This window comes from Crocodylus siamensis, chromosome 1, assembly GCF_052110815.1.
Source record: "Crocodylus siamensis isolate JL-2025a chromosome 1, ASM5211081v1, whole genome shotgun sequence".
NCBI classification, from domain to species: Eukaryota; Metazoa; Chordata; order Crocodylia; family Crocodylidae; genus Crocodylus; species Crocodylus siamensis.
Window position 1 is genome coordinate 228,480,352 of NC_143395.1, and position 24,674 is coordinate 228,505,025.

At 42.9% G+C, this 24,674-nt stretch overlaps 1 protein-coding gene across 5 annotated transcripts in view; it reads right to left on the minus strand.

Annotated features, from left to right (window-relative positions):
* Nucleotides 1-183: 183 nt before the first annotated feature.
* NXPE3 (neurexophilin and PC-esterase domain family member 3) overlaps nucleotides 184-24,674 on the minus strand; it is a 36,918-nt gene continuing 12,427 nt past the window's right edge. For 3 of the 5 annotated variants that reach the window (XM_090058330.1, XM_090058353.1, XM_090058338.1), the window contains exons 6-10: nucleotides 17,516-18,276; nucleotides 14,074-14,147; nucleotides 10,567-10,620; nucleotides 7,608-7,811; nucleotides 184-5,837 (exon numbers count right to left, since the gene is read on the minus strand). In XM_090058330.1, the coding sequence (XP_089914456.1) occupies nucleotides 5,287-5,837; nucleotides 7,608-7,811; nucleotides 10,567-10,620; nucleotides 14,074-14,147; nucleotides 17,516-18,276 (1,644 nt within the window). In that variant the 3' untranslated portion in view covers nucleotides 184-5,286. The remainder of the gene's footprint in view (nucleotides 5,838-7,607; nucleotides 7,812-10,566; nucleotides 10,621-14,073; nucleotides 14,148-17,515; nucleotides 18,277-24,674) is intronic. The other 2 variants (XR_016443627.1, XM_090058360.1) reach the window with 2 other exon arrangements.

The window sequence follows — 24,674 nt, forward strand, 5'->3', positions numbered from 1 at the left end:
CTGCCTTTAGCAGGTGCCTGCTGAAGGCAGCAGCAGTGAGGGACCTGATCCTTTTTTTCTGTGGAGCCTGTGGCCTATATCTGAAGTGTAACCAAGGTAGTAGTTAGTGGGTGGTTGGTTATTCAAATCCATTTACAAGACTTTAAAACATTGTTTACCTTAGGAACAGAAACCATAAAGTCATTGCTTTAAAAATATTTTATTTTATTGCTGGTGGTTATGTCTTTAGAGATTACTATAATACATACACAGCAGGCAAGATAAAAACAAGGTTACAATTACATTTGAGGCTGATATTTAGAAGTGGAGTGTCCTTGGTTTTTCAACATTTTTAGCACTAATAGTTTTACTTTTTACTCTACCCTTTTCCCTTCCCCAAAACAATAAATATTAGTGCTTAACCAAAAAGTTGTCACAATTTTACTATTTCAGAAGTCCATGCCCTAAATAATATTATCCATAGGCATAACTGAAACTAATTTAAAAGGAAAAACCAGAAATATACCTTCTGGCAGTTCTTTCATTCCTTGCCCCATCTTTCTCCCCCCACAATCTGACCCTCCTTGAAACTGCTAACATAGCATCAATCCTGCTGCAATTCAATCTCATTTTGCACAATTTCTCTCAAAATAAAGTTTCCTTTAACTTGTCAGGCACCTTACTACCCAAAAACTTTCAGTGGCCTCCCAACACTTTACTATGCAGCTAGTACTTTTGCACTCAGCCATAAGCATGAGCAAACCAGCTGTGAGGAAAAGAACCAGGCCAGCCAGAGGCACAAGTTAAGCTGCAGGGTCCATGCTCTTAGCCGGCTGCATAAAGAAACATGATTAAACACAGGCATGTGCTGCACAACCATGAATAAAAACATTAAACCCTATAGGTCAGAGGCACAACATGTACAGCTTCTGCCAGACTGGCTTATCACAGCACCAGCACCATGGCTTACTCACTTCTCATGCTGCCTTAAATCCAGTGCTGGCAGCAAAGTGAATTCAACCTGCCATTTGGGGTCCCATACAAAATCGGAGCACAACAGAAAGCAGGTGGCCAAGACAACACAACACAGGACCAGGACTTATGACACTTGGTTCTGTCCCTGACTCTGTCATTATAGTACCAGCTGACCTTGAGTAAGTCACGTCTGCAAAATAAGGTTGTTCAAGTGCTTTGAGACTTATCAATTAGGCCTGTTCAAAGTGGCTAGCATTTGCTTTGGATTCAGAGAACAGTGATTTGATTTGATGATTCGAACCACTGTCCCAAAAGCAGAAATCACTGTCCCAATCGCAGAAATTTGGCCAAATCTGATTCGGAGATTCAGCCACCACAAATCAGCCGAATCTTTGAATGAAACAGCCCCCATCCCCCACCCACTCTCCCAGTCCTGTCAATGGCTGCCCCACCCGGTCCCAACATCCTGGCTCTTTAAAAAAATAAATAAATAAAAAGCCCAGCACTCACTAGCTGCTGCTAGGTTGGCGGGGGGGGGGGGTTCCCCACTTACTCCATGCTGCATTGAGGGGCTCTGCCACAAGTCCTCAGAAGCTCTGACAGCCGTTGCAGCATCCAGTGAGTTCAGGGCTTTTTTTTTTAAGAATCAGGAGCTGGGGCTGGGCAGGGCAGCTATTGACAGGGCTGAGAGAGCAGGCAGGGATGGGGGCTTGTCGCAGAGCCCCCCACACAGTGCAGGGCAGTGGGGATCGCCTTCCCCCACCCCGCTGGCAGCGGCCAGTGAGTACAAGGCTCTTTTTTTTTCCCCCCCCCCAAAAGAACAGGGAGCTGGGGCTGGGCAGGGCAGCCATGGGGGGACCAGTCAGGTGATGGAGCCTAGCAGGGGTCCCTCCATGGTCCACTCTCCCCTCCTCCAGTGCCTTCAACCCCTACTTAAAAGCACAGAGTCCAGGTCCAGCTCCCTGTGGCAGTAAGCAGGGACTGCCCAAATCTTTTCCGAATTGATTTGGAAAGCTTCAAATAGATTCAAACCTTTTTACTGGTCTTCTGATTCGATTCAGATTCAGAGATTCAGCCACTGAATCAGGCTGAATGTCCTCTGAATGAAGTCGGCACCCAAAGCTTTGCACAGCCCTACTATCAATGAGGAACAACTATAATAAATCAGTGCATAGGACTCATTTCAGGGCATGTTGCCAACATACTGATAGGAGCCTGCCACTTGGATCTGTGTGTTTTCAGCTGATGCACAGTGATAAGTGGAGAGAGACAGCAAAAAGACAGCACAAGGGAAAGATGGCAAGGTAGGATGCTTCCTTTCCAAGTAGTTCCTTCTCCTTTTTCACAATAGGGTCCATGTAGCCTGTCAACCATAAAGAAAAAAAGGGAACAAAACACCAGGATCCCTCTCTCTCACACACATTCACCCTCACCCCCAACCCACCCAGATCTCTGACAGCTGCAGAAGAGCCACAGTAAAAAAGGGATGAAATGTGGATGCTGCTTCAAGCAGCATCAAGTTTCAAGTATTTTTTGGATCCCTGCAGAAGAGAGTCACAGTGCGACAATGGTTGGATAATCAACTATATCAGTGAGCCTGGCCTGGCTACAATGGCAACAGCTGATGGGGGACTGTGCATCGGGTAATCCAGAGGATTATGGCCCAGAATACTTCCAGCTCCCCTACCCCTAACTCCAACACCTTTGTTGACTCTGACATCCAGGATTAAATGTAGCAAGAAGCCAAATCAGATTGATATTCCTTTTCTTCCCTGCCAACTCTAAACCTCTACAACAGAGGTGCGCAATTATTTTGGGTGGAGGGTCGCTTACTGAGTTTTGGCAAGCCATTGAAGGCCACATGATAAGCAGCTAGGGGCAGATAAATATTTTCTAAATTTTTTAGGGGCCCCGAAGGCTGGATAAAATGGCCTGGCAGGCTGCATTTTTCCCACCCCTGCTCTACAAGATGCTGCTGAAGATGACAAAATTAGTACCAAAAAGAACCACAGGCAGCAAGAAACAGAAGGACTGTGCTGACCGGCAACACATTCACCCACGACCTGAAAACATTTTAAGTGAACATATGATAGGGGTGAACAAGGAGAACAGAACTTTAATCCACAAGTTAAAAGTTTGCTTCTAACTCCCGGTGCTTGTTTCTGGATTGTGAACCTTTCCAACAGTATTTCAGCATAAGGTTAAAGGCTCTGCCTCCTCTAAAAGCTACATGGCCAAGCTCAGTGGGCTTTTATTCATTTGTTTCATGAACAGGCTGATAGAAAAGTGAATTACCTTCAGACGTGAATTGACACAGGCTTGTTCATCCGCAGTTAGTAGTTCCACTAACACCTCCAAACAGAGAAAGCACCACCATTTCAGACACTGCTTTAAGGGGCAAAGAAGGTAGTCAGAAGAGCCAAGGGAAACATCAACCCCTGAATGCTTATCCTGGAAAGTAAGAACCAAATTTTGCCTTAAGGTGCTTGTATGCACCTTGGGGGCAATGCAGTCATCTCGCAATATCATTTGCTTCCAATCATTTTTAACTTGTTTTGAATTGTTTTGTTTGTAAGTCCACAAGTTGTGTGCTTGTAATTTTAGATCTTACACATTTCAATTTATTTTTAAATGCCTTTCAATTAAAACTTTTATTAAAAACAAAAAACAAGCCTATACTCTTACTGATGGCATAAATCCTGTTCAAGCTCCAGCAGCAAAGTCCAGACCTCCAATATGGAGAAACACAATTGTAAGTAGACAAAAAAAAATTCAGGCAGTCAGTTCCGTGCAACATGCAGACAGACCTTGCCAATACTGGACTGCATAAGCTGTCCAAAACACAGAAATAGTTTGCACTAGTGGAAGGTTGTACTCTAGAAAGCTGCTAGATTATGCAGAAACAAATCTGTTGAAAAAATGGGGCAACGACTGCCAAGTCTAAAAGCAAATGAACCAGAAGATCAATCAAACCAGTCAGAGCATGAACTTACAATAACGCTGTTGAGAGATGGATTTAACATTCCATCCACTCCCTAATCCTGTTTGTACAGTATGTCCTACTTGGTGTATACCTCAAAACTAAATTTAATCCTTAACAGGAGCCCAGTCATGCAACAACAAAACAAAAACAGGCTCACCTGACAGGGGAGGATGAGGGGGAACACATTTTTTAAAGGAAATATTTAAAGTGATAAATACTAGTTTCTGCAATTTGCTTTTTTTCAGGTGCAGGAGCTACCAAAGATAGCATCATCATTGTCCATCTTTCCCATTTCAGATCCACCAGTTGATGAGACAACAGCATATCAAAGCTTAATATATACATAGCAGTCTGAAAATAAAGCTAGTGCTGGCTATTCAAATGATTTAGCAGCCATTCTATAAACACCACTGATGGCTGATTAGTGTGCTATATCACTGTCAAAAATATTCTGACAATTCCAGATTTTTAGATTGTGCTTTCTTGACTGATGCAGTAGTTTTAGGATATCCCTTTCAGACTCCAGACTAGGATTTTAGAACAACCATATTGTGCTTTCATGCTGTGCTTTTCTGGGTGTGGGCATATGAACAGTTTACCAGGGGAAAACAATAGACAGGGTTTTAGCATGCATCAGCTGTGTCATGGTAGCTCCCTGTGACCACACGCTTTACCTGTGGTAAATGGAAAAATTAAAGAACAGTAGGTGTGTTCTCTTCTACTGAGAGCTAAACTCCTGTAGTTTTCCTTCCATTTATTGCAGGGTAAGAGCACACACTCAAAAAGGCAGTTCTTCTGAAAAAATGACACTCAGAAATACCCTGGCCCCAGTTTAAACTTGTGGTAAATTGTTCATATGTTCATTTCTTTTGATTGTAGGAGTCTGGGAATGTCCTTTCTACATACTGGCTCCAACTCTGGAATAACAAAAGAGACTGCTCCTAAATAATCCTTCCCACTGAGGTAGGATTGGACTTTGGGAACACTATCAATGCTGTGTGAATGCTCATGCAGTACAGACTGTCAGTAAAGCTACTAATTTAAAGAGCCTTCCTTCTGAGCCTTGCTTTAACTTTAGGAGCTCCCTAGTTATCTGAGATAATTTACAAGGTCAAGAGAAAGCAACTGTACAGGAAGATATAAATAAGCCTGAATTAGTCTACTTCCTTTTACTGCCACTCCTTACAGCTGTCAAAACTTAAAAAGCCAAACAACTGACCTCCCTTGCAACTGCAGTAACTGTAAAGTTTGTCCACATCATTCTTGGTTTTATTTTATACCTCTAACAAAGAGCAACTTAGTTTCACTACAGCAAAAGTTTGCCTATGAACTCCTTTTCACCAATTGTGCTAAGTTTCTAGAGGACAAACAAAGGATAGGAAAGCATCTATTTGATTCTTAACAATGACGTCTTCTGGATGCAAATTATGTGGCAGGTAATGAGCCAGTGACATCTCCCAAGCATCCACAAAGAACACAGCAATTCCTGAGAACATTTTCCTCATGATTGTGTCAAGCTGAAAAGAATACCAGTCACTGTTGAACAGGCTCACTTCTGGCCCAAGCTCCTGGACATTAGCCGTTCGGATGACCACCACTGTTTTGGGGCTGCGATCGAGCAGTCGCACAATTGACCTCCGAATGTTCCTCAGTCTCCGGATATACACCTCCAGAGGAAAGGTGCTGAAGTGCGACCATATTGTCATGGCTATCACAGTGTTTCTACCCCCTACAATGCCATTTAGCTCATTGGCAATGTAGCGTAGCTCACTGGTGAAGACTGTCGTAAAGCGAATGGGTGGTCCGTGACAACGGAACTTCAGCAGGACGCTGTGCTTCAGGTCCACAGACATAAAAGGACCCACGTTTTTAGGGCTCCCAAGATTAAATTCCACTAGATCTAAAATGTAAAAGAACAAATATTTGTTTCCTCATCTGCCATCTTCTACCATCTCCAAAACAGCATTTGGACCACTTACAGTCCAAACAGAGAAAAAATGTTTAGTATACAAGGGTGAGATCTTATTCTACCAGTTAGGTCCCTAAGTGGACTTAGGTACAAAGTGTGCTCCCTTTTCTACCTTGTTCAATCCCTGAAAAAACACTAACTTGTCTATTTTGGTAACATACCATCATCTCAGCCTCAATACTAACTCACAAAAAGCAGCAAGCAAGAGAAGGACTCCTTTAACTGCTGCATTAGAAAATTTTCAGGGCCTTACAGTCAATCCTAATTTACCATATTTAGGTGGCTAAATCCACTTAGATGCCTAACAGGTGGAATAGCATCTGGCCCAAAGCATCTTAACACTACAAGAGATGCATATGATACATCTGAACTTCAGTTGCTCACTACTGGAACGCTAAAACAGCTTTACTGAAATGCCAACCAATAAAAAAACCTCACCATCTTTTATTAATTTCAGATTAACTGTTTCCCCCACCCCACATACCTTCTTGCAAAAGAGCGGCTGTGCAAGTATATTTTCTCCATTATAACACTCCTCTAAGTTCAGAAGCAACAATAAACTATCCTATCCCTCCTTTCCCTCCCACCATCATCTTTGGCAACCTTAAAACTCAATTTAGAGTTTAAGTAAACAAGTTTAAAATTTTATCAATAATATTTAGCTGAGGAAAAAAGGAGGAGGAGCCATTACTTGGACTGACACCCCCCCCATGTATTTATGGTTTCCACAAATACATTTGAATAGCTTTATAAAGATGTGATGGAAAATTCAGTTACTGACACCTGAATGTTATTATCCAATAGGAAAGGTCAAAATGGGAGAATGAGTCCAAGAACACCCCATAAAAAAAAAAGTAAAATTATACCGCTGAAATATTACAGGCACTATGATGCCCAAAAGAAGTTACAGCATGCCCCCTGGTGGTCAAACTTTAACTTAACCACTTATCTCAAAGGGTTAAACAGGGTTAAAGCGTTGATGTAGTGATGGCCCAGAAAAAAATTACAAGCAGGAAGGTTTTTTGGCAATATCTTTTACTGGACCAACTGTATCATTGGAAGAGACATTAGACAAGTTTTTGGCCACAAAGTGTCCTTCTTCAGGTCTGTAACATGAACAGTCTTGATTTAAAATAGGCAGAAGCCATTCTCTAGTACCAATTTGATGGTATACTAATCTATATCAGTTCAGTAGGATCCTACAGTGTATCCTTATGCATGTCCCATCTTTACTAAAGAATTATGTTGACTGCCACCTTGCTAAATATTTATTTGAAATCCTTTTGCTGTCCATCCTCCTCTAAGGTTTCCCCACCTCCCCAGGAGTTTGACAGTAGGGTATGCAAAGACCAGCTGAACATGTAGGTAGATGTGGAAGATGTCAACTGCTGAATTAGAAAGTTTTTACAGCTTATGGTCCACAGGCCAGATCAGGCCCACACAGCTACTGAAACTGGTCCACAAATGTGGGGCTTTGATAATGTGCGCTCTCCCATGCTGCAACAGGAAGAAACGGGGATGACTGGCATCTGCACCACAGCACAGAGAAGCAGTGGTGGCAACAGCTGCTGGGTCCTAATGCTTGTCCCCTACCACCTCTGACCCAAGCTGGATCATTTTGGCCCACAGCCTGAAAAGGTTGCCATCCACTGCTCTAATCCTTTCCAGCAAGCACCAAGAGAAAAATAAACAAATAATAACCTGGAACAAATGCTGTCAGATACTCAAACCACTGCCTTATTGTAGAATCTCCAAACAAGTAGATAACTTTTCCTTGTAAACATTTGGTAACATCAACAGAATTGTTGAAGTGATGAATCCACTGTGTTCTTGGCCTCCACTGATCTTCATAATAGTAACCGGAAGGGAAAACATTTGGAACTTGTCTCCCCAGATTGCCTGATTCTGGAAGAGAACAATTCCTCAAGGTTAATAAGCTACTATAGAAAACAGTCTCCATAACTTTTGTCCAAAAAACATTGCCCCACACCTTAAAACAAAGCAGCATGACCGAGGACAGAGATTAACACCCAACCTATAACATTATCATGTAATATGAACAAAACTAATAATAGGAGATGTCAAGCTACTAATAGTTAAAGTTATTTAACTAGACTTCCCATTCAAAGATCCTGATTCCGGTTGCTTACAACTTTGCCTGATTTAAATAATTCAGACTGAAGTGTTCCACATACGATGTTTGCCTGAAGATGATTCTTTTTTTTTTCTTTTTTCTTTTTTTTTAATTATTAGAAAGCTGCAGCAAAAATGACTTTTAGGAAAATTTACACTGTTTTATCCATGTTATAAAAATGGCTTACAAACATTACTTAGAGAAGTCCTGATGCCACCATGCTATGGAATGAAGGCTTGAAACTGGGCATCTGGAGATTAACTGTCACGAATATGCCTTTTGCCATTACCATGAAAATCAGGCCCAAAACTAGCCACGTAACAGGCCTCGATAAAATCTTAGTCTGCACAAACTCAATGGAAACTTGTTCAAGTTTGCTGGCTAACTTCTTCCAAGATTCCATCCTCACTGAGCATGCTCCAGCCTTGGGCCACAAAGAGCTGGGGAGGATTTTCCCTGCAATCAGTCCTTCTTGCTGCTATAGGTTGCTGTGGGTCCAGGTATCAGGACTAAAAGCCAGCAACTTGACTTCCTTGTGCCTTCAGTGTTGTTCCTGCTGGCTCCCAGGCACCCTGACTTGTATGCAGAGAGGACAAATCAGAACTGAAGGGCTTCAAATTTGGACAAAAAATCTGGGGTGGAGACCTGGGGCACAAGGAACTGGTTTGGCAAAGATTTGAATGGGGATACTCTCAGGAGAACAGAAAAAAAGAAGTGTCTAGGCCTTGGGAAAGTGAGGAGCAGGAGGGCCAGAAAGGCCTGTGCCCCCTCAAAGTCCAGACTGGAATTCAGGATTCCTTAGTCTCCCCATTCCTATACTGTCAAAAAATCTCTCTGAGATGCAAAGATAAGTGTGAGCCTCATTCCCCTGAAGTGGCTGGTCCATATGAAGGATAACAACCTACAACGGCCATCAATTTCTCAATTTACCTTGATATGATGCTACATGAGGGAATTTATTTTTCAGTTTGCTTTTTGAAAACTAAGATTTGTGTGTACACACATGTGCATGCACAGTTACATTCAAGACGTGAGGATGAAAACACCGTACTAAGAAATTAGGAAATACCAGAGTTAGGGTAGCCCCATACAACAGTGGCTTGAGTGATTACATGGATTACAACAGGACTTTAATGACATGGCCAAATGCAATTTTTTCCACAGGTCCCCTATTTCACACCCATCTTTACACCATGTGGTGTGCTTTGCAAAAAAAACTAAACAATCAACACTGCAGGCAACATCACAGAGTACTTCATATATGCAAACCACAGTCCCCATTGATTTTAAGCACTCTGAAAAATCATGTCCTAGGCCAGGGTTGGCAATGTTTTGCGGCAGAATGCCAAAAACAGCTGCAACCTTGACTTGTAAGATGTTAGCGTGCTAGGGGCGGGCCTGATCCTTGTTGTAGCAGCACAGCCCCAGCCACTGCCCTGCCATCTGTCCCAAACCATGTGCGTCAAGCAAAATGCCTTCATGTGCCACACATTGGTATGCATGCCAGGGGCTGCTTACCCCCCTCTTACTTATCTTAAGTTAGGCACCCAAAATTAGCGGGCACTTTTAATATTAATCTCTTTATATCCCTTTGCCTTACTGAAATGTTGTAAACATAAATTATCATGAATAACTCAGATGCTGTGTAATACCACAGGACAATTATTAAACTTCTAAGAGGTCGGGGGCTGCATGCTTCACAGTCTGCACCACACCACATGGGCTGCACCAACAGGGACTGCATACCCCATGGGCTACACCAAGGCAAGCTATGGTCCCCCTTTGCACCAGACACCCCGGGGTCTCCCTCCACACTGGTGCACTGGCAGACCTGCTATCACCCCCTGCCCCCAGACACAGACCGGGGGTATTGCAGGCCTACGACCCACCAACACTATACTGTGTGCTCATGACCACCCCCCGCCAACTCTTCAACATACCACATGCCCCAGGCTCACTCTCAGCTCCCCACACTGCCCTATCCCCTGGCACAGGGACAGGATGGAGCAGCCAAAAGAGAGAGGGGGAGCTTGGAGATTTCAGCTGCTGCTGCAGCCAAAGCAATGCGGTGAGGTTGTTGGGCAGGAGCCCAGGGGCCACAATTTAAATCCTCACAAGGTGCATGTTTCCCACAGACCACCAGTTGGACAGCCCTGCTGGAAAAAAAGTAATAATTTTAAACTTCTGATGCGGATTTTGCCAGGCATTAAATCAGACACTGAGCCCAGAAGATAAAACTAAATGCTTATTATGTGCTCACTCAGTGAGCACCATGCTTTCTGTGTACTGAATGAGCAAGAGGTGTGTGAAAAAGCAGCATGCAATAATAATATGATCAAGTTTGTTTCATACTGTAAACACCCAATGGACATGCTTCATTCTGTTATCTCCTAGTTTTTAAGATGGTGATTTATAATCTTAATATTCTTTTTTATTCAGCAGTTAAGTATTTTGGATGCCTTGCAGTTCAGAAAAGCTGGTCTTCCAATTTTACAACAGTTATAATCTGGAATAAGAAGTCATTACCTTCATATTTATACTGGTGTGACAGAACAGAATCCCGCTTTAAATTACTAAAATCTAGGAAATAAAACAAAAATAAAACAAAACTTTAACCCCCACCCAATAAATTGCAAATAAATATGTTATAACAGAGCCCTTGAGAAAATAAAAATCTTTAAACCAATTTTTAAGAGTGCATTGCTCTTGCACTTATCCCTGTAGAACAGAAGAGCCCTCTACACCCACATAAATGCAGAAGCAAAGAAACCAAATGCATCTTCCATAAAGGACCCACATACACATGATCCAGATTGTGGCCATCCCTATGGAGTTAATGGAGAGAAATGCTGAGCTTCTGCTGTCAGCCCTTCCGAACTAGCCATTAATTCTAAGGCAATACTACATGGTCTTTGATCATCAATAGTTATCATGCCACTTACACAGGACTTGGACATAATAACTGTAACTGAAGCCATCTACACACGTTTCAGTGGAAAAATTCTCCCAGGTTTGCTCTCTTAGTAGAAACACTTACTTGGAGATGTCTGTATATACATTTGAATGCTGAACCCTGAAAAGCAGAGCCTGCAGTGCTGACACTGTGCAGCCAGGGGGCCCTAGTGCACACATCTTGCTCTGCAGACTCCCAAGTCTACCCTGGAGACAGACGGCAGAAGTGCACAGGGCAGCCCTGATTGGCTGACACAGACTGATCAGTCAGCCTGTGCGTTCTCTTCTGGAGCAGCAGAGTCTAACGAGCAATGCACTGTCTTCCTGGGAGGGAGGGAGGAGGGATGGGAGGAAAGCACCCATGGATGCTGGAAGACCGTGCTATGGCGTCTGTTATTAACGAATGTGTGGAGATGTTCACTCTCCCTTGAGAAACTCCCTTGGGAGTGATTATTTTTGTCCTGGAGCAGCCATTTTTACCCCGAGATAAAAATCCTGAACATCTGTATGCTCATGGCTTCTCCCGGGAAAGCAGTGTTTCTCCCAGGGGAAACTGAATGTCTGCATGTGGCCTAAAATTCTTCAGCTTCTCAAGACTAAATCAAGGAAAACTCGGCAGTGTCACCTGCAGGTTTCAGAGACAAGAAGGAAAAAATGTTGTTGGCCAACTAGAGTTATAGAAAAGTAGCGCTGGAAAGAACTTATGGAAGAACCTCTAGTTTACCCCCTACTCTAGGCAAGATCATCCCTATCCAAACCAACCCATATAAGTCCTTGTCTAACCTTTTCCTAAAACTACACAATCAACCCTGTCACAGAACAAGGCATATTGCCCAAAGTCACCAAGAGTACTTATCAGTGTCCCACAGCTACAAGTACTGTTAAAATGCACTAAAGACATACAAGGAAAAGGGCCATTTCCCCACCACAGAGAAAAGCAAAAATCCCAACAGTCCATACCAATCTGACCATGGGATAAATGTCCTTCCTGGTCCCAAATGTGATGATTTGTCTGACCCTGAGGGGACAGTCAAGACCCTCTAACCAATAATTTCTGGGTTTTAGTCCCAGTAAAAGTACTGACACATCCCAGTTAAAATCCTCAGCTTTCGCTGCAGACAACCTCCAATACTTCTGAGGGAGGCAGGAAAAATAACCCCATCACCTGTAGCACCAGTTAAGGGGGGGAAAAAATCCTTCCTGGCCTCATGAGGCAACCAGCAAGGCCCAGAAGCAATTAAACCAAAACACTCCATTCTTCTCTGCAACCAGGGGATAAAAAGCATGACTCCACACACATATCATACCCTCTAACTCAGTGGTCGGTAACATTTTTGGGCAAAGTGCCAAAAACACCTACAACCATGACTTGTAAGATGCTGGCGTGCCAGGGGTGGAAGGCAGAGGAGCCACAAGAGGTCTGATCCTTATTGCGGCACTGCAGTCCCTGGCCCCCTCCCCACTGTTTGCCATTAGGCGCGCATGCACCCGCCATCCACAACGAGCCAGAGCAGGGTTCTGTGGAGCATCCCCTCAGCTGCCTGCCACAGCAAGCCTGCGCTCTGGGCAGGCCTCTGCCGCTCACCAGAGCCAGAAGCAGGTGGCAGGGAGGCTGCAAGCAGCTTCACAAGGGTCCATGAAGCCCCGGCCTGGCTCGCTGCTGGCAGCAGGGTGCACATGCAGCTTGAGGCAGACAGTGGGAAGGGCCAGGGCTTCACTGCCATAACAAGGATCAGGCCCCTTGCAGCTCCCCCACTGTCCAGCCTGAGACACATGTGCCAAGCACTGGCACATGTGCTGGGGGTTACCTACCCCTGCTCTAACTGGAGAGGCAAAACCACCCTTTGTATATCCGTTCCCTAAACTTATTCCGGATGCTTTAATATTCTTTCATAAGCTCATTGTGGGGCTCTACTTCATTTTCTGTCTGCCGAGTATGGTACTCTCTGATGTCGGCCTTGGGCTTCTGGGCTTTCTTGTAATGAGACAGACAGACAGCAGAGAGAGCGAGAGAACGAGAGAGAGAGAGAGAGTGTGTGTGTGTGTGTGTGTGTGTGTGCGTGCGTGTGCGCGCACACACCAGAGGGGAAGGTCCCAAGTTTTCAACTCTTGCTCTTTATAGAGCACTCCAAGCATAGTTACTCCTAGATCATCCCTGACTAATACTTGTCCAACCTCTTCTTGAAAAGCTCATAAAACAGATTCTACAGCTTCCCTAGGCAGCCTACTCCACTGTCTCACTCTTCTAAGTGAAGACTTTTCCAATGAGGACTATAAACCTACTTCAGCAAGTCTTAATGTCCCAGCCCCTCTGTTAGCAGGACCTAGGAGGAAAAAAGCCACAATATGTCCTTCTGTTTAGGCTAAGCTCTTCAAGACAGAGATTATCCCTTAAACATCCCCTTGGGCCTCAAGCAACTTTGAAAAGCCACTAGTTAAGCAGCAAGACTCCTGTGTTGTTTCATTTTCTGCATTTTTCTTTTCAGTGAGGAACATCTGAATAAAACGTATATGTGCATTGAGTATACAAGTAAGCATGAACACACTATAGACTGTAAGCTCCTTGGGGCGGGGACTATCGTTTTGCTTTGCGTTTGTTCAGTGCATATTGCAATGGGATCCTAGTTCAGAACCACCACCCCTATACACTGTGGTTTGGTTTGGTTTTGTTTTGGTGTGGGCGGGTTGGGTTTTTTTGGTGCCTTTTTTAAAAAAAAACAAAACCTACACATGGTAAACCATTAACTACATGCTCAGGAAACCTGTGAGATAAAATTCTTAGGAATGATGGGGAAAAGTGTGAAACTGGTTCTGCTAGTCTAATTTGGGAAGGCAGTTATTATAATGTGCATATACTACAGCAGTACCCAAAGACTGCTGCGTGACACTGTTAAGAGAGAGTTTGTGACAGAAGTGCTGACAACACAGTGGTAATTGATGCATCAACCTTTTAAAGAAAATGTTTTATGACAATAGCTGTGACAAAGCTATGTGTATATTAATTTTTAACTCATGATTATTTTTTCTTTCAATTGATTTAACCATAAATTACAAAACAAAAAACTTGAAAGCTTACTTTACCTGTAAATCTTAGGGGCTTTACAGTCACTGAATCCGGGCCGCTGGAGAATACTGGCATTTTGATATTCACATCACTTGAAGAATAATTAAAAAAAAGGATATATAATGTAACAATACTGCTATGCCATGCTAGTTTTTAGCCTCAGTTTCTCCTAACTCATTTGTGCACACACTGAATACAAAATAAGATTTTTTGTTTTTACTTCTACAATGTTCCTTAGCTTCAAGACCTCTTTCCAGTATTAATTCCTCCTTCCCCAGGGGGTGCTATTGTGACCTTAATTAGCCAAAATTTGACATCATATTTTAATTTTCACACTCATTTTTACAGGTGCAAACTCAGTGAGATGCATCAGATTTAGCAATCAGAAACCTGTACAAGAGAGTGTAGGGGAAGCTACCACATAGATTCTGTAGGGTTCAACAGCATGGATATGCTATACCTGCCCCACACACCACTGGACTGGAAAGGCTGATCTCCAATGCTAAAAGTTGGCCTCCAGTTCTCTTATCAGAATAATCTATAATCAGAACACCACCTTGCATCAAAGTGGATAAAAAATACACAAGGAAGAAGAAAGCAATCAAGGACTGATTTTCCGAGGAATATTCTTTTATGCCAGCAAAATCTGCAAATTGATACAAAAAAGAAGTGATGCAATCCCTCAAAGAAGAGCATGCTTCCTCGACTGCTTTAAAAGGAGGCCATGAGGAACAGCAGGTGTATGGCAATGACTTTGGAGCTGTCTAGTGCTTAGAGAATTTAACCGGCTCAGCAACGTGATACAAACCCTATACATTTAGTGCTCCAAATTTGGAAGTCACAAAAAAGCATCCACCTCCCCGGCCCCCCCCTAGTTTGAAGCCTCTGATCTATTCTGAAAATCTATACTGGGGAATTTATCCTATGTACCAATGGTAAAAAAAAAGATTTAAAGGCTAAGTGATTTTTTTTAAAGGACTTCCCTTCCCTGGTTTTCCTCCTCCCCTCTCCCTCCACCAACCCTCCCCAAGAACTATTTACCATTTCTATAACCCCTTTCATCTGAAGATTTCAAATTAATTTACAAACTTAAACAAGCCATAATTCTCTTTTGTAAGTACTGTTTACAAGCATCATTCAGGTATTACAAGTAGAGGAAAGGTAGAGTAGGGCAGTACCTGAGATGCTTAATGGTTCAAAGTGGCATGAACTACTTCAAATGGAAGAAAGAAAATTTCATGCAGAAGGGAAAGGGACAGGAGGAGGGGATGCTGTTAAAAGAGGTAACAACCGGATTGTTTAAATTAGCATTTCTCAACCTGTGGATCATGGCCCAAAAAGCAGGTGTCAGGAATATATGAAAGGGTTGCAAAAGAACTTTAAAAATGGATTCTCCTTTAAAGGAGAAAAATGTGAGAAAGCATGGGTCTTCCTTGCCGGCTGGAAAAACTCCAGTCTGCGAGGGGCTGCTTGCTTCCCCCACCATCCCCATTTCTACCCCCTGCCCCACATGAGAGGGCTAAAGCCTAGAAACAGGGGGCAAAAGGTCTAGACTGAGGCGTACTTTGTCAAAAATGGCCACTGATGTTTACAAGTGGGTCCTGGTACAAAAAAGGTTGAGAACCACTGGTTTAGATCACATGAAATGAACAAGGCAGTGAACACCTGGAGGGATACAAGAATTTTACAGGTAGGTAATCTAAAACATAGAAATTAGTCAAGAATGAGACCCAAGAGAATTGATTTCTTGTTCTCAGGTATAAACACACATTGCATTCTAATTAAACTACATGAGAAAGAGTACCATCTTTCAGGCTTCCTTCATTTGAGGCCTGCATAGATGCATTACCCATACAAGCACTCTTACAAAATGCTTGCTTTCAGCACCTTTTTTGAATGGTATGGCAGTGCACAGAACTACTGATGCAATATAGTGGAGGGAAACCAGTACCACACAGAATGAGGCCCACCGGCATCTATTCTGCATACTAGCAGTCTTCCTATCAGTCTTCTACCCCCAAACCTCAGAATTAAAGTGAAATCCAGAACACACAGACACACATATACGCACACACATACATGCACAAAGATTTTGAAGTTAATTTATTTTGGCACCTTATGTAACAGATAAGGACTGCTTCCCCTTTGAAAACTAGTTACTCAAGAAGAGTTTCCACTGCCAGTTCTTTTCCTCATAATTGAACTGCTGTGAGATTTAGGATTTGAAGGTCATCCAGGGCAATGAAAAACAGACCATGTTATGCCGAACATTTATGAAAGATTATTGTTTGCCAAAATATACCTGCAGCACTGAGGTTATTAGTGTAGTTGCAAAAACAAGAAATAAATATCAGAAAAAACACCACCACCATTATACATGATGTTCTACTCCAAAGGTGGCTAAATTGCAGCACAGGTGTCACAAGCCTCTGCATGTAGTACACAGCAAATTGAGGGGGACAGAGAGCATGGTGGCAGGTAGGGCAAGAAGCAGAAAGCAAAATAGCAAATTAGGCAGGGAGCACAGGGAATAAAGCAGAAAGCAAAGCAGCAGCTCAAGGGAAAGGGGATCAGAGTGACATCTGGGGAGGGGATGGGGTTAATTTGTGGCACACCTGCCAGAAAAGTTGGTGTAGTTTGTCTCGGATGATAAACTCAGAGCACAGGGGCTGACCTAATCTATTTCCAAATTGTTGAAGACTGAAACCTGCTTGGGCAGGACTTTCTTCTGCAGATAAAGAGGGATGACTTCAGCCTCCAGGGCTGTCATTCCAGCACTTTTCACCAACATTATATCTGACATGTTGCCTGATCCCTCTTCGATACATAACATGGCTGTAAATTTAAAAAAGGGACTATTCAATAAAACAACACAGAACACCCATGCAAACTGTGGACACATGATGCATTTACATCATTTTATACAGCAATACATGTTACATAGGTACCTGGAGCGGACAGACAAGACAGCTCTTCTGAGGTCACTGCTTGTAGTAGGCACTATATTACAGCACTTCACCCCAGTGGCCAGAAAGCCAGTAATAGAATCATAGAAAATTAGGGTGAGAAGGGACCTTAGGAGGTCATCTAGTCCAACCTCCTGCTCAAAGCAGCATTATCCCCAAGGACATCATCTCAGCCAAAGCCTTGCCTAGCTGGGTCTTGATAGAGATGCCACCTCTCTGGGTAGCCTGTTCCAATGCTTTACTACTCTCCTAGTGAGAAAGTTTTTTCCTGATATCTAACCTAATTTTTCCTTGCTGCAACTGCAATAGCCTGTTTGTATTGAGCAAGTGACCAAATATGTGAATATGTAATGCACACATTACTGTAACTTGCCTAGTGTAAGAGTACATACAGTTGTGTAAAGCTACATTTTGTGCGTCTGCTCCACATTTATGGCAGTGTGAATGTGTCTTGTGTCCACACCCCAAGTTACCTATTTACTAGCATACTTACTTTTGGAAGAAGAGATTCTCCGCTGCTGTCAGAAGGCCCTTTTGATATCCCCCCTTGGCATGGCTGATTCTGCTGGCACAGGGAAGTTTTCTGGGCTTGTAACAGAACCATGGTTCACCAGTGTAGAGATCAGTAAAGTTGCACACTGGAAGATCTCCGGGCAAACACACATTGCACACAGTTGTTTCCGAATTCCTTCCAGATCTAAATAAACTTTTAAAGTAAACTCTGTCTGGCTTTTCTTCCCGTAAGCGTTGAAGGACTTGGATCCCTTCGCTAGGGTGGACCAGTGACACGGACACTTTGACCTCCCCTGGCCAGAGCAAAATGAAAAAGACTTTGTAAAAACCATTCTGGTAATCTACAACCCTTCCTGTTGCACCAGCTTTCAGCATAGGAGAATGGATTCTTGCCTGTAGATAGTCACCACCATACTTCTTTGGTTTGCCTTGAAAATCTTTCATACGGACTAACACCTCTAGCTGATCACCCACCTTGAAACGTGCCTGATGATTTAAGATCACGAAGTCACTGTGGGCAGGATCAGTACTTCGTACAAAAGGGATTCTGTCTTCAGGGGGTTTTGGCCATTGTATAGCAGCAAGTAAGGATTCCTCTTCAGCTCGTTCTCTTTTGGACAAAATTTGATGCTCGTAACCACAATAATGTTTGCTGGCAATTTTAGTTGTCCGAGATGAAGACTGCTGGTCACCAGGTTCTGTTATCCAGTTTAACCCTGAGACTGTGCTGTGATCCAAGTGCTAGGGAGAAAGAAGCCACAACATTAAACGTTACAAGTGACTGAAGTTCTGATTGGGAGATCAGAACTACAACCTGGGTTTGCTGGGAGGAGTATAGCTAGTGACCAAACATCCCAGTTTCCTGAAAATATGCAAACATATTTCTAAAAAACAAGGTGCCCACCTACTATTTACATAAAGGCTCCTCTCCACTGCTCTGACAATTGTTTAAATGCAATTTAAACCAAAATTTTATGGCAACATTTTGGACATCTATGCAATTTATATATTTTAACCAGAGGTCAAATTTATTCCCATTTGGAAAGTTAGGGTGTAGGTTTCATAAAAGTCACTAGTCTGACGCAACAGAGGACAGGATCCAGAAAATGTCCCTGCAGAACTGAAACAGATTTTCAAAAGTCAGCAAAGTTTAAATGTTGAATCTGCCCAAGCAGGGGGAACTCTAAAGTTGCTGGGATTTCAGAGACTGTTGTCAAAGCCAGCTTTTAAAACATTCAGATATAAGTGGCCAACAGCAGATCTAGGATTTTGAAAAGGGTGGCAATGGTCAGGATCAGGCCCTTGGACTCTAGAGCTGGCAGGACACAGCAGGCACCATTAACTGTAAGAAGACAGGCTGGGCGGTCCAGTTCCGGCAGGATCAGGTCCTCAGCTACCGTGAGCTGCAGGAGCAGAGGAGGAATCCAACCTGGAAGGGTGGCAGGCACAACATACTGCTGCACCTCCTATAATGGTGGGTTCCCAATTTCTGCATCTTTGATAATACAGACCCCAAGCCTCAGGATTTTGCCTCAATTAAAACTCATGTTAAAACAAGTGTGGTTATGGTGAAATTTTTCTGCAGATGACAGAACCTTAGAAATCCATACAACTCATCATTCATGTAATTTGCTCATTCTCTGTAGTTATTGCTGTTAATTCCTCACTGAGGTCTGACATCAAAGTTTTACGGCCTTACAAAAACTACTGCTATATATTAAAAACTGCACCTAAAATCTATAGTGTTCAATAAAGAAATATAAATAGGGTTATATTTTTATTAAAACAGACCTAGGTTTTCTATTTGCCTCCTCTACTGGCGGACTCAGTAATTTAGTGTATTTTCCAGCAGTGTAGGAGAAGCTATAGGATCTCAAATCAAACTCATCCATTTTGTCAAGTGTTAGAAATGATTTAATGAGACATTCTCACAGTACCATTGCATTGACTTTGAGCCTTACCTGTCTGCAAGCTTAGACTGAACAGCTACAAGATTATTTATTGTTTACTACAAATCAAAACATGTAGCAGGTTGTTTAGAGGTTTCAAGCTCATTCTATTAACATTTGTTTTTGATGTAGTTAGAGAAGGTTTGCAGAGTCTCATACTGTCAATCCATATAAGCAGATGTTATCCGCTTAGGGCATCTTTACACGTGCTTCGGGGTTTGGGAGGGGAAGAGGGAGGGAGGGGGCACTTTAATTAGAGCGGCTTTCGGAAGCCACTCTAATTAAAGCACCTGCAGCATCTTGTGTATTCAGTGGCCTGTCCTTCAAAATGGTAGCAGGGGCACTTTAACTAAAGCCCATTTGACAAGCTTTAATTAAAGTGCCTCTGCCACCATTTTGAAGTGTGAGGATGCAGAGTATACATGATGCTGAGATTAACAGAGTCTGCTACGACATAAATTAACTAGCACACAGAGCAGGAATTGAGCACATGTGTAGGTGCCCTTACCATGCTTAGTATCAAGGCCAACTGTGCACATTTCATATTCAATTCTCTTCTGTAAACTGACAGGAGAGAACAGAGACAAGAACCCTTACCATTATAGTAAAGCTTACATTTTTTCCACACCAGTACCTTCCACCAGGAGTTCACAAATATTAACAAATTACGCCTCATGTCCCTGTGAAGTAGTTAATTCATTAACCATGTCCAAATGTAGGACCATAAATGAAGGGCATCCTAAAGGGTCACCCAGAAAGTCTCTGGCAGAGTAGGGAATAAAATGCAAGAAATTCTAGCTCTGTCTTGATCTCAAATGCTTTGAACATAAGACTATCCCTTCCTCTTAAATTTAGAGGAGCTCTATTTATAGACAGAATTTTTTCAACAGAGGCTTCAAAATCCTTTTCCTGATCTTGCCTGCGTAACATATGCAGTTCCTATGGTTTACTGGATGGCTGCAACAGACAGAACTTTTGCAAATATCTAGCTGTACACATTTTTACTGTGGCGCACACAGTCTTTATTATTAAGCATTTGGTGCTTCAACTGCAGGGATATCTGAGGCATTATAAAATGTAAAAATAACCATTTTTCTCCTTAAATAAGCCACACACAGAAGAGAAGAATACACAAGCAGTTAAACAGGCAGTAGCTATAATTACATAGAGAATATTCCAATCAACTCAGTCAGGAAGACAAAGCTGCCATTTTTAATGCTGGGCTGATACTTTAGGACCTTCCAGGTTTTGCAAAGCACTGAAACAACTTCCAGCAATCAAAATAGCTTAAGCAAAACAAAAATCTCCCCCACAACACATCCATCACCAAAGTAGACTAGCTAAGACAAAACCTTCCTTTGGGTCTCCCAGTGTTTTGTTCTGCCTTTGTGTCACAGATTTACAAGGTTTTCCTTAAGACCCGGGACTTTTTCCGGTTTCTCCTTTAGCTATCCCTAGAGGTAGTGCACCCCAAAGATCTTTCAGCAAGACTGGGCCCTTGGATTACAGCATATTTGTCCTTAGGAAGTCCAAATTACTGTGATTTTTCCTGGGGATGTTCCTTTGTAGGGAGCTAATGCGGTAGAATGCAACTGCAGGGGCACACGCAGCCTTTCCCAAAGTCTTTTGTTTAGCATGGCAAAAGCCACACAGCCCCTATAGCAGAAGTGCCTAGCCCAACATACCAAAGTTGTTCCAAAATCTATCTCGTTTCTTTGTTCACCCATACTGGACTCATGAAAGCTTGGGGGAGGGTGGGAAGGGTTAGTCTCTAGATATCTGGTCTTTTTGTTCCACACTCTCTAGCGACTCAGTTATTGAGATTTTCATATTTCCTCAAGGTGCTCCATTCTTGAAGGCTGATTTTTAACCAACCCAGACATGCTCTACCATGCCTCCCTTCTGTAGCCCAGAACAAATGCTAACCCCTTCAGCCCTAACTAATAAATTACAATACAAATAAGAAAATCAAGACGTGTATGTTTATAAAAATTAGATTCCCTCAATCTTCACACTTTTCATTTAAGCTGCAAGCTCCTTATGACAGAAATGACCAGAGGAGCCTCAGACATAAGAAAAAATTGTAAATTGTAGAAGAAAAGACAACCTGGCTCCTCCTTCCCCCTCTTTCAGGGACTCCAAGTGCTGGTCTGACCCAAGCCCTAAGTCACTGGGCAGGTCATCTGAGTCTTCTTTTTCCAGTCACTCGTATTGACTCCCTTCAATGTTAATTGAAGGGAGTGAATTTAGGAAATGTGCCATATGAGGAACTGATGACTGCTGACAGATCACCGTCTTGTCAGACCCATTATTAACATCTGGCTTGCTCTAGAACACCAAAAAACAGAGAAAAGCAATGCAGAAAACTCTCAACACCTAATCTCTTCAAGACCCAAAGGTCTGTAAGGATCTCCAATAGTGTCTCCATAAAAAGCTTTCTGCTCCATCCATAGATGAAAGCAACATTGAGGAACTCTGGAAGGGGTTTAAAACCACCGTCCATACAGCCTGTGTTAAATGTATTGGCTATATCACACATTGACACCTAGAGTGGTTTGATGAGAGCAATGCCGAGACCCAAGCCCTCCATGACTGGAATCTCACTCTGCTTGGCAAGACAGCACCTCATCTCAGCAGCGAAAGGAAGTGTATCGGTTTCTTAAAGTCAAAGCTCAAAGGAGGATCTGGGAATTCAAAAAAAAGTGGTGGCAAGATAAAGCCAAGGAAATCCAGTTCTATGCTGACAAATATGACATGCATAGCTTTTTCCAGGCAATAGAAGCCGTTTATGGCCCAACTTCCCACGGTCCTACTTTCCTGCAATCACAGGATGGCTCAACACACCTCAAAGACAATGAATTTATCCAAGCTAGAGAGAAAGAGCACTTTTAGGTACTCCTCAACTAGGAGCAAACTGTGGTAGAAACCACCACTGAATCCATCCCCCCAACACCTGAAAGGGGATCCCTCACCAATGCTCCTGTCCTAGAAGAAGGTGTGGCATACCATCAAGAAAACAGAACAACAAGGCTATTGGACTGGATGGCATACCTGCTGAAATCTACAAGGCTGGTGGCAAGAAACTGGTACTGAGACTCCATGAATTTATTCTCTGAATTTGAAACAATGAAGAGATCCCTGGGGACCTAAGGAATGCTTACATCATGATTATCATCAAGGAAGGACATAAGTTTGTGTGGGAAATATTGAGGTATTGCCTTCCTTTCCACAGCAGGAAAAATTCTTGCCTGCATCTTCCTGAACCATCCTTTTAACTCTTGCTGAGGAAAACTTGCCAGAATCTCAGTGTAGTTTAAGATTATCCTGTGGGACAACTGTTATGATCTTTGTTACCCACCACATCCAAGGAAAGTGTTGGAAACAACATTAGGACCTGTATATGGCCTTCACTGATGTTACCGAGGCCTTTCATTCTATCAATCATGAAGCCTTGTGGATGGTAGTGGCCAGATTTGGATGTCCTGAGAAGTACATCAAGGTCATGAGGCTTCTCTGTGACCAGAAGACTGCAACAGTTCTATGTAGTGGATGAGAGACAGATCTTTTTGTCATCCAAATGGGGTCAAGCAAGGATGTGTTATCATTCTAACTCTATTCTCCATTTTTTGACAGTCATCCTGGTTCTCATTAAGGACAGCCTTCCTCTCACAATTGACAATGAAGACCCCTCCGTCCATTTGGTGTTCAATTTGGATCATTTTTTTTCCAAGACCAAAGTACTCAAAACAACCATCCTTGACCTTCAATATACTTATGACTGTGCCGTCCTTGTACTCACTGAGGGAAACCTTCAGACTGTGCTGGATCTTTTAGGAGAAGTCTACTGGACTTCAGGCCTCTCTGAATGTGACCGCTTGTCCCCAAATTACCACCGAGGGAAAGACCTTGGAGTTAATTGAACACTTCCCTACCTCGACTGCCACCTCCCTCAGAGAGTGAACATTGATAAGGAGATCCAATGCAGGCTCAAGTGTGCAAGTACCTCCTTTGGGAAATTGTTTCGGCATGTCTTTATTAATTTATTCTTTGTGATCTCTGGAAAGACACCAAGAACCAGATCTGCAATGCAATCATCATCCCCACCCTCCTCTAAAGATGCAAAATGTAGGTGACCTACCATCATCATCTCAAGAGCCTGGAGAGGTATCACCAATGATGCCTCTGGAAAATCCTCCACAAATAGGAAGATCACCACACAAACACCAGCATCCTTACTGAAACTAGTTACCAGCAATGAACAGCTGATCCTCAAGCACCAACTTTGCTGAACCAGACGTTGTGGATGCCTGACTGGACTCCCAAAGCAAGTGCTCCCAGCTTAGTAATGGCCTGAGATCTCATGATGGCCAGAGGAAATGCTACAAAGACACACAGAAGGCATACCTTCAGGAAATGGATGCTGGAATCAAGAGTTGGGAGAAGCTGGCAGTCACCTGATTCCAGTGGCACTGCAACCTCAACCAAGAGGCAGCCCATTTTGAGGGAAAGTGTCTTGCCCTTGAAGCAAAGAAGAAAGAGAGAGGAGGAAGGAAAAGGACAAGAAAAAAGTACAGCCTACACTCCCCTGCAACAAGTCCTGCAACTTCTACAGACAGATCTGTGGCTCAAGGATTGGACTCTTAACTCATCTCAAGATCCATAAATAAGCTGTAGTAGAGATGCATCATCCTTGAATCGAGGGACTGCCAATGACAGCAAATACAGGAACCTTTCCTTACAAGGACAATTTCAGTTCAAAGATGAAGGGTCTTGCCAAAGCATGAAAAGAGCATAGAATCTCTCTTCATGGAAAGGATGCATCTTAGTACTCATGTCTACTCAACTATGTTTTTATTTACAAGGACCTAATATATCAATTTCAGATTTAATTAGGAGTAAAAAAAATTGAGCAATTAGGACAACTGGATGAGGAATCCATTACAAGTATACTATCAGTATTATTGCAGGGCAGGAAAGGTGTTAAAGGATGTTTATGCTTGACTGGGAGAGAGAACACCTGCTAGTTTTCTCCAGGATGTTTCCCAGGTCCATCCATATACAGATAACCCTACTCAGAATACAGCCTTAAAACATCAGCCAATCCAAGGGTAGCCAACCTGCAGCACATGTGCAACCTGTTTGTGTGGCACATGACAGACTGGGGAAGAAGCACAGAAAAGTGGCAGATTG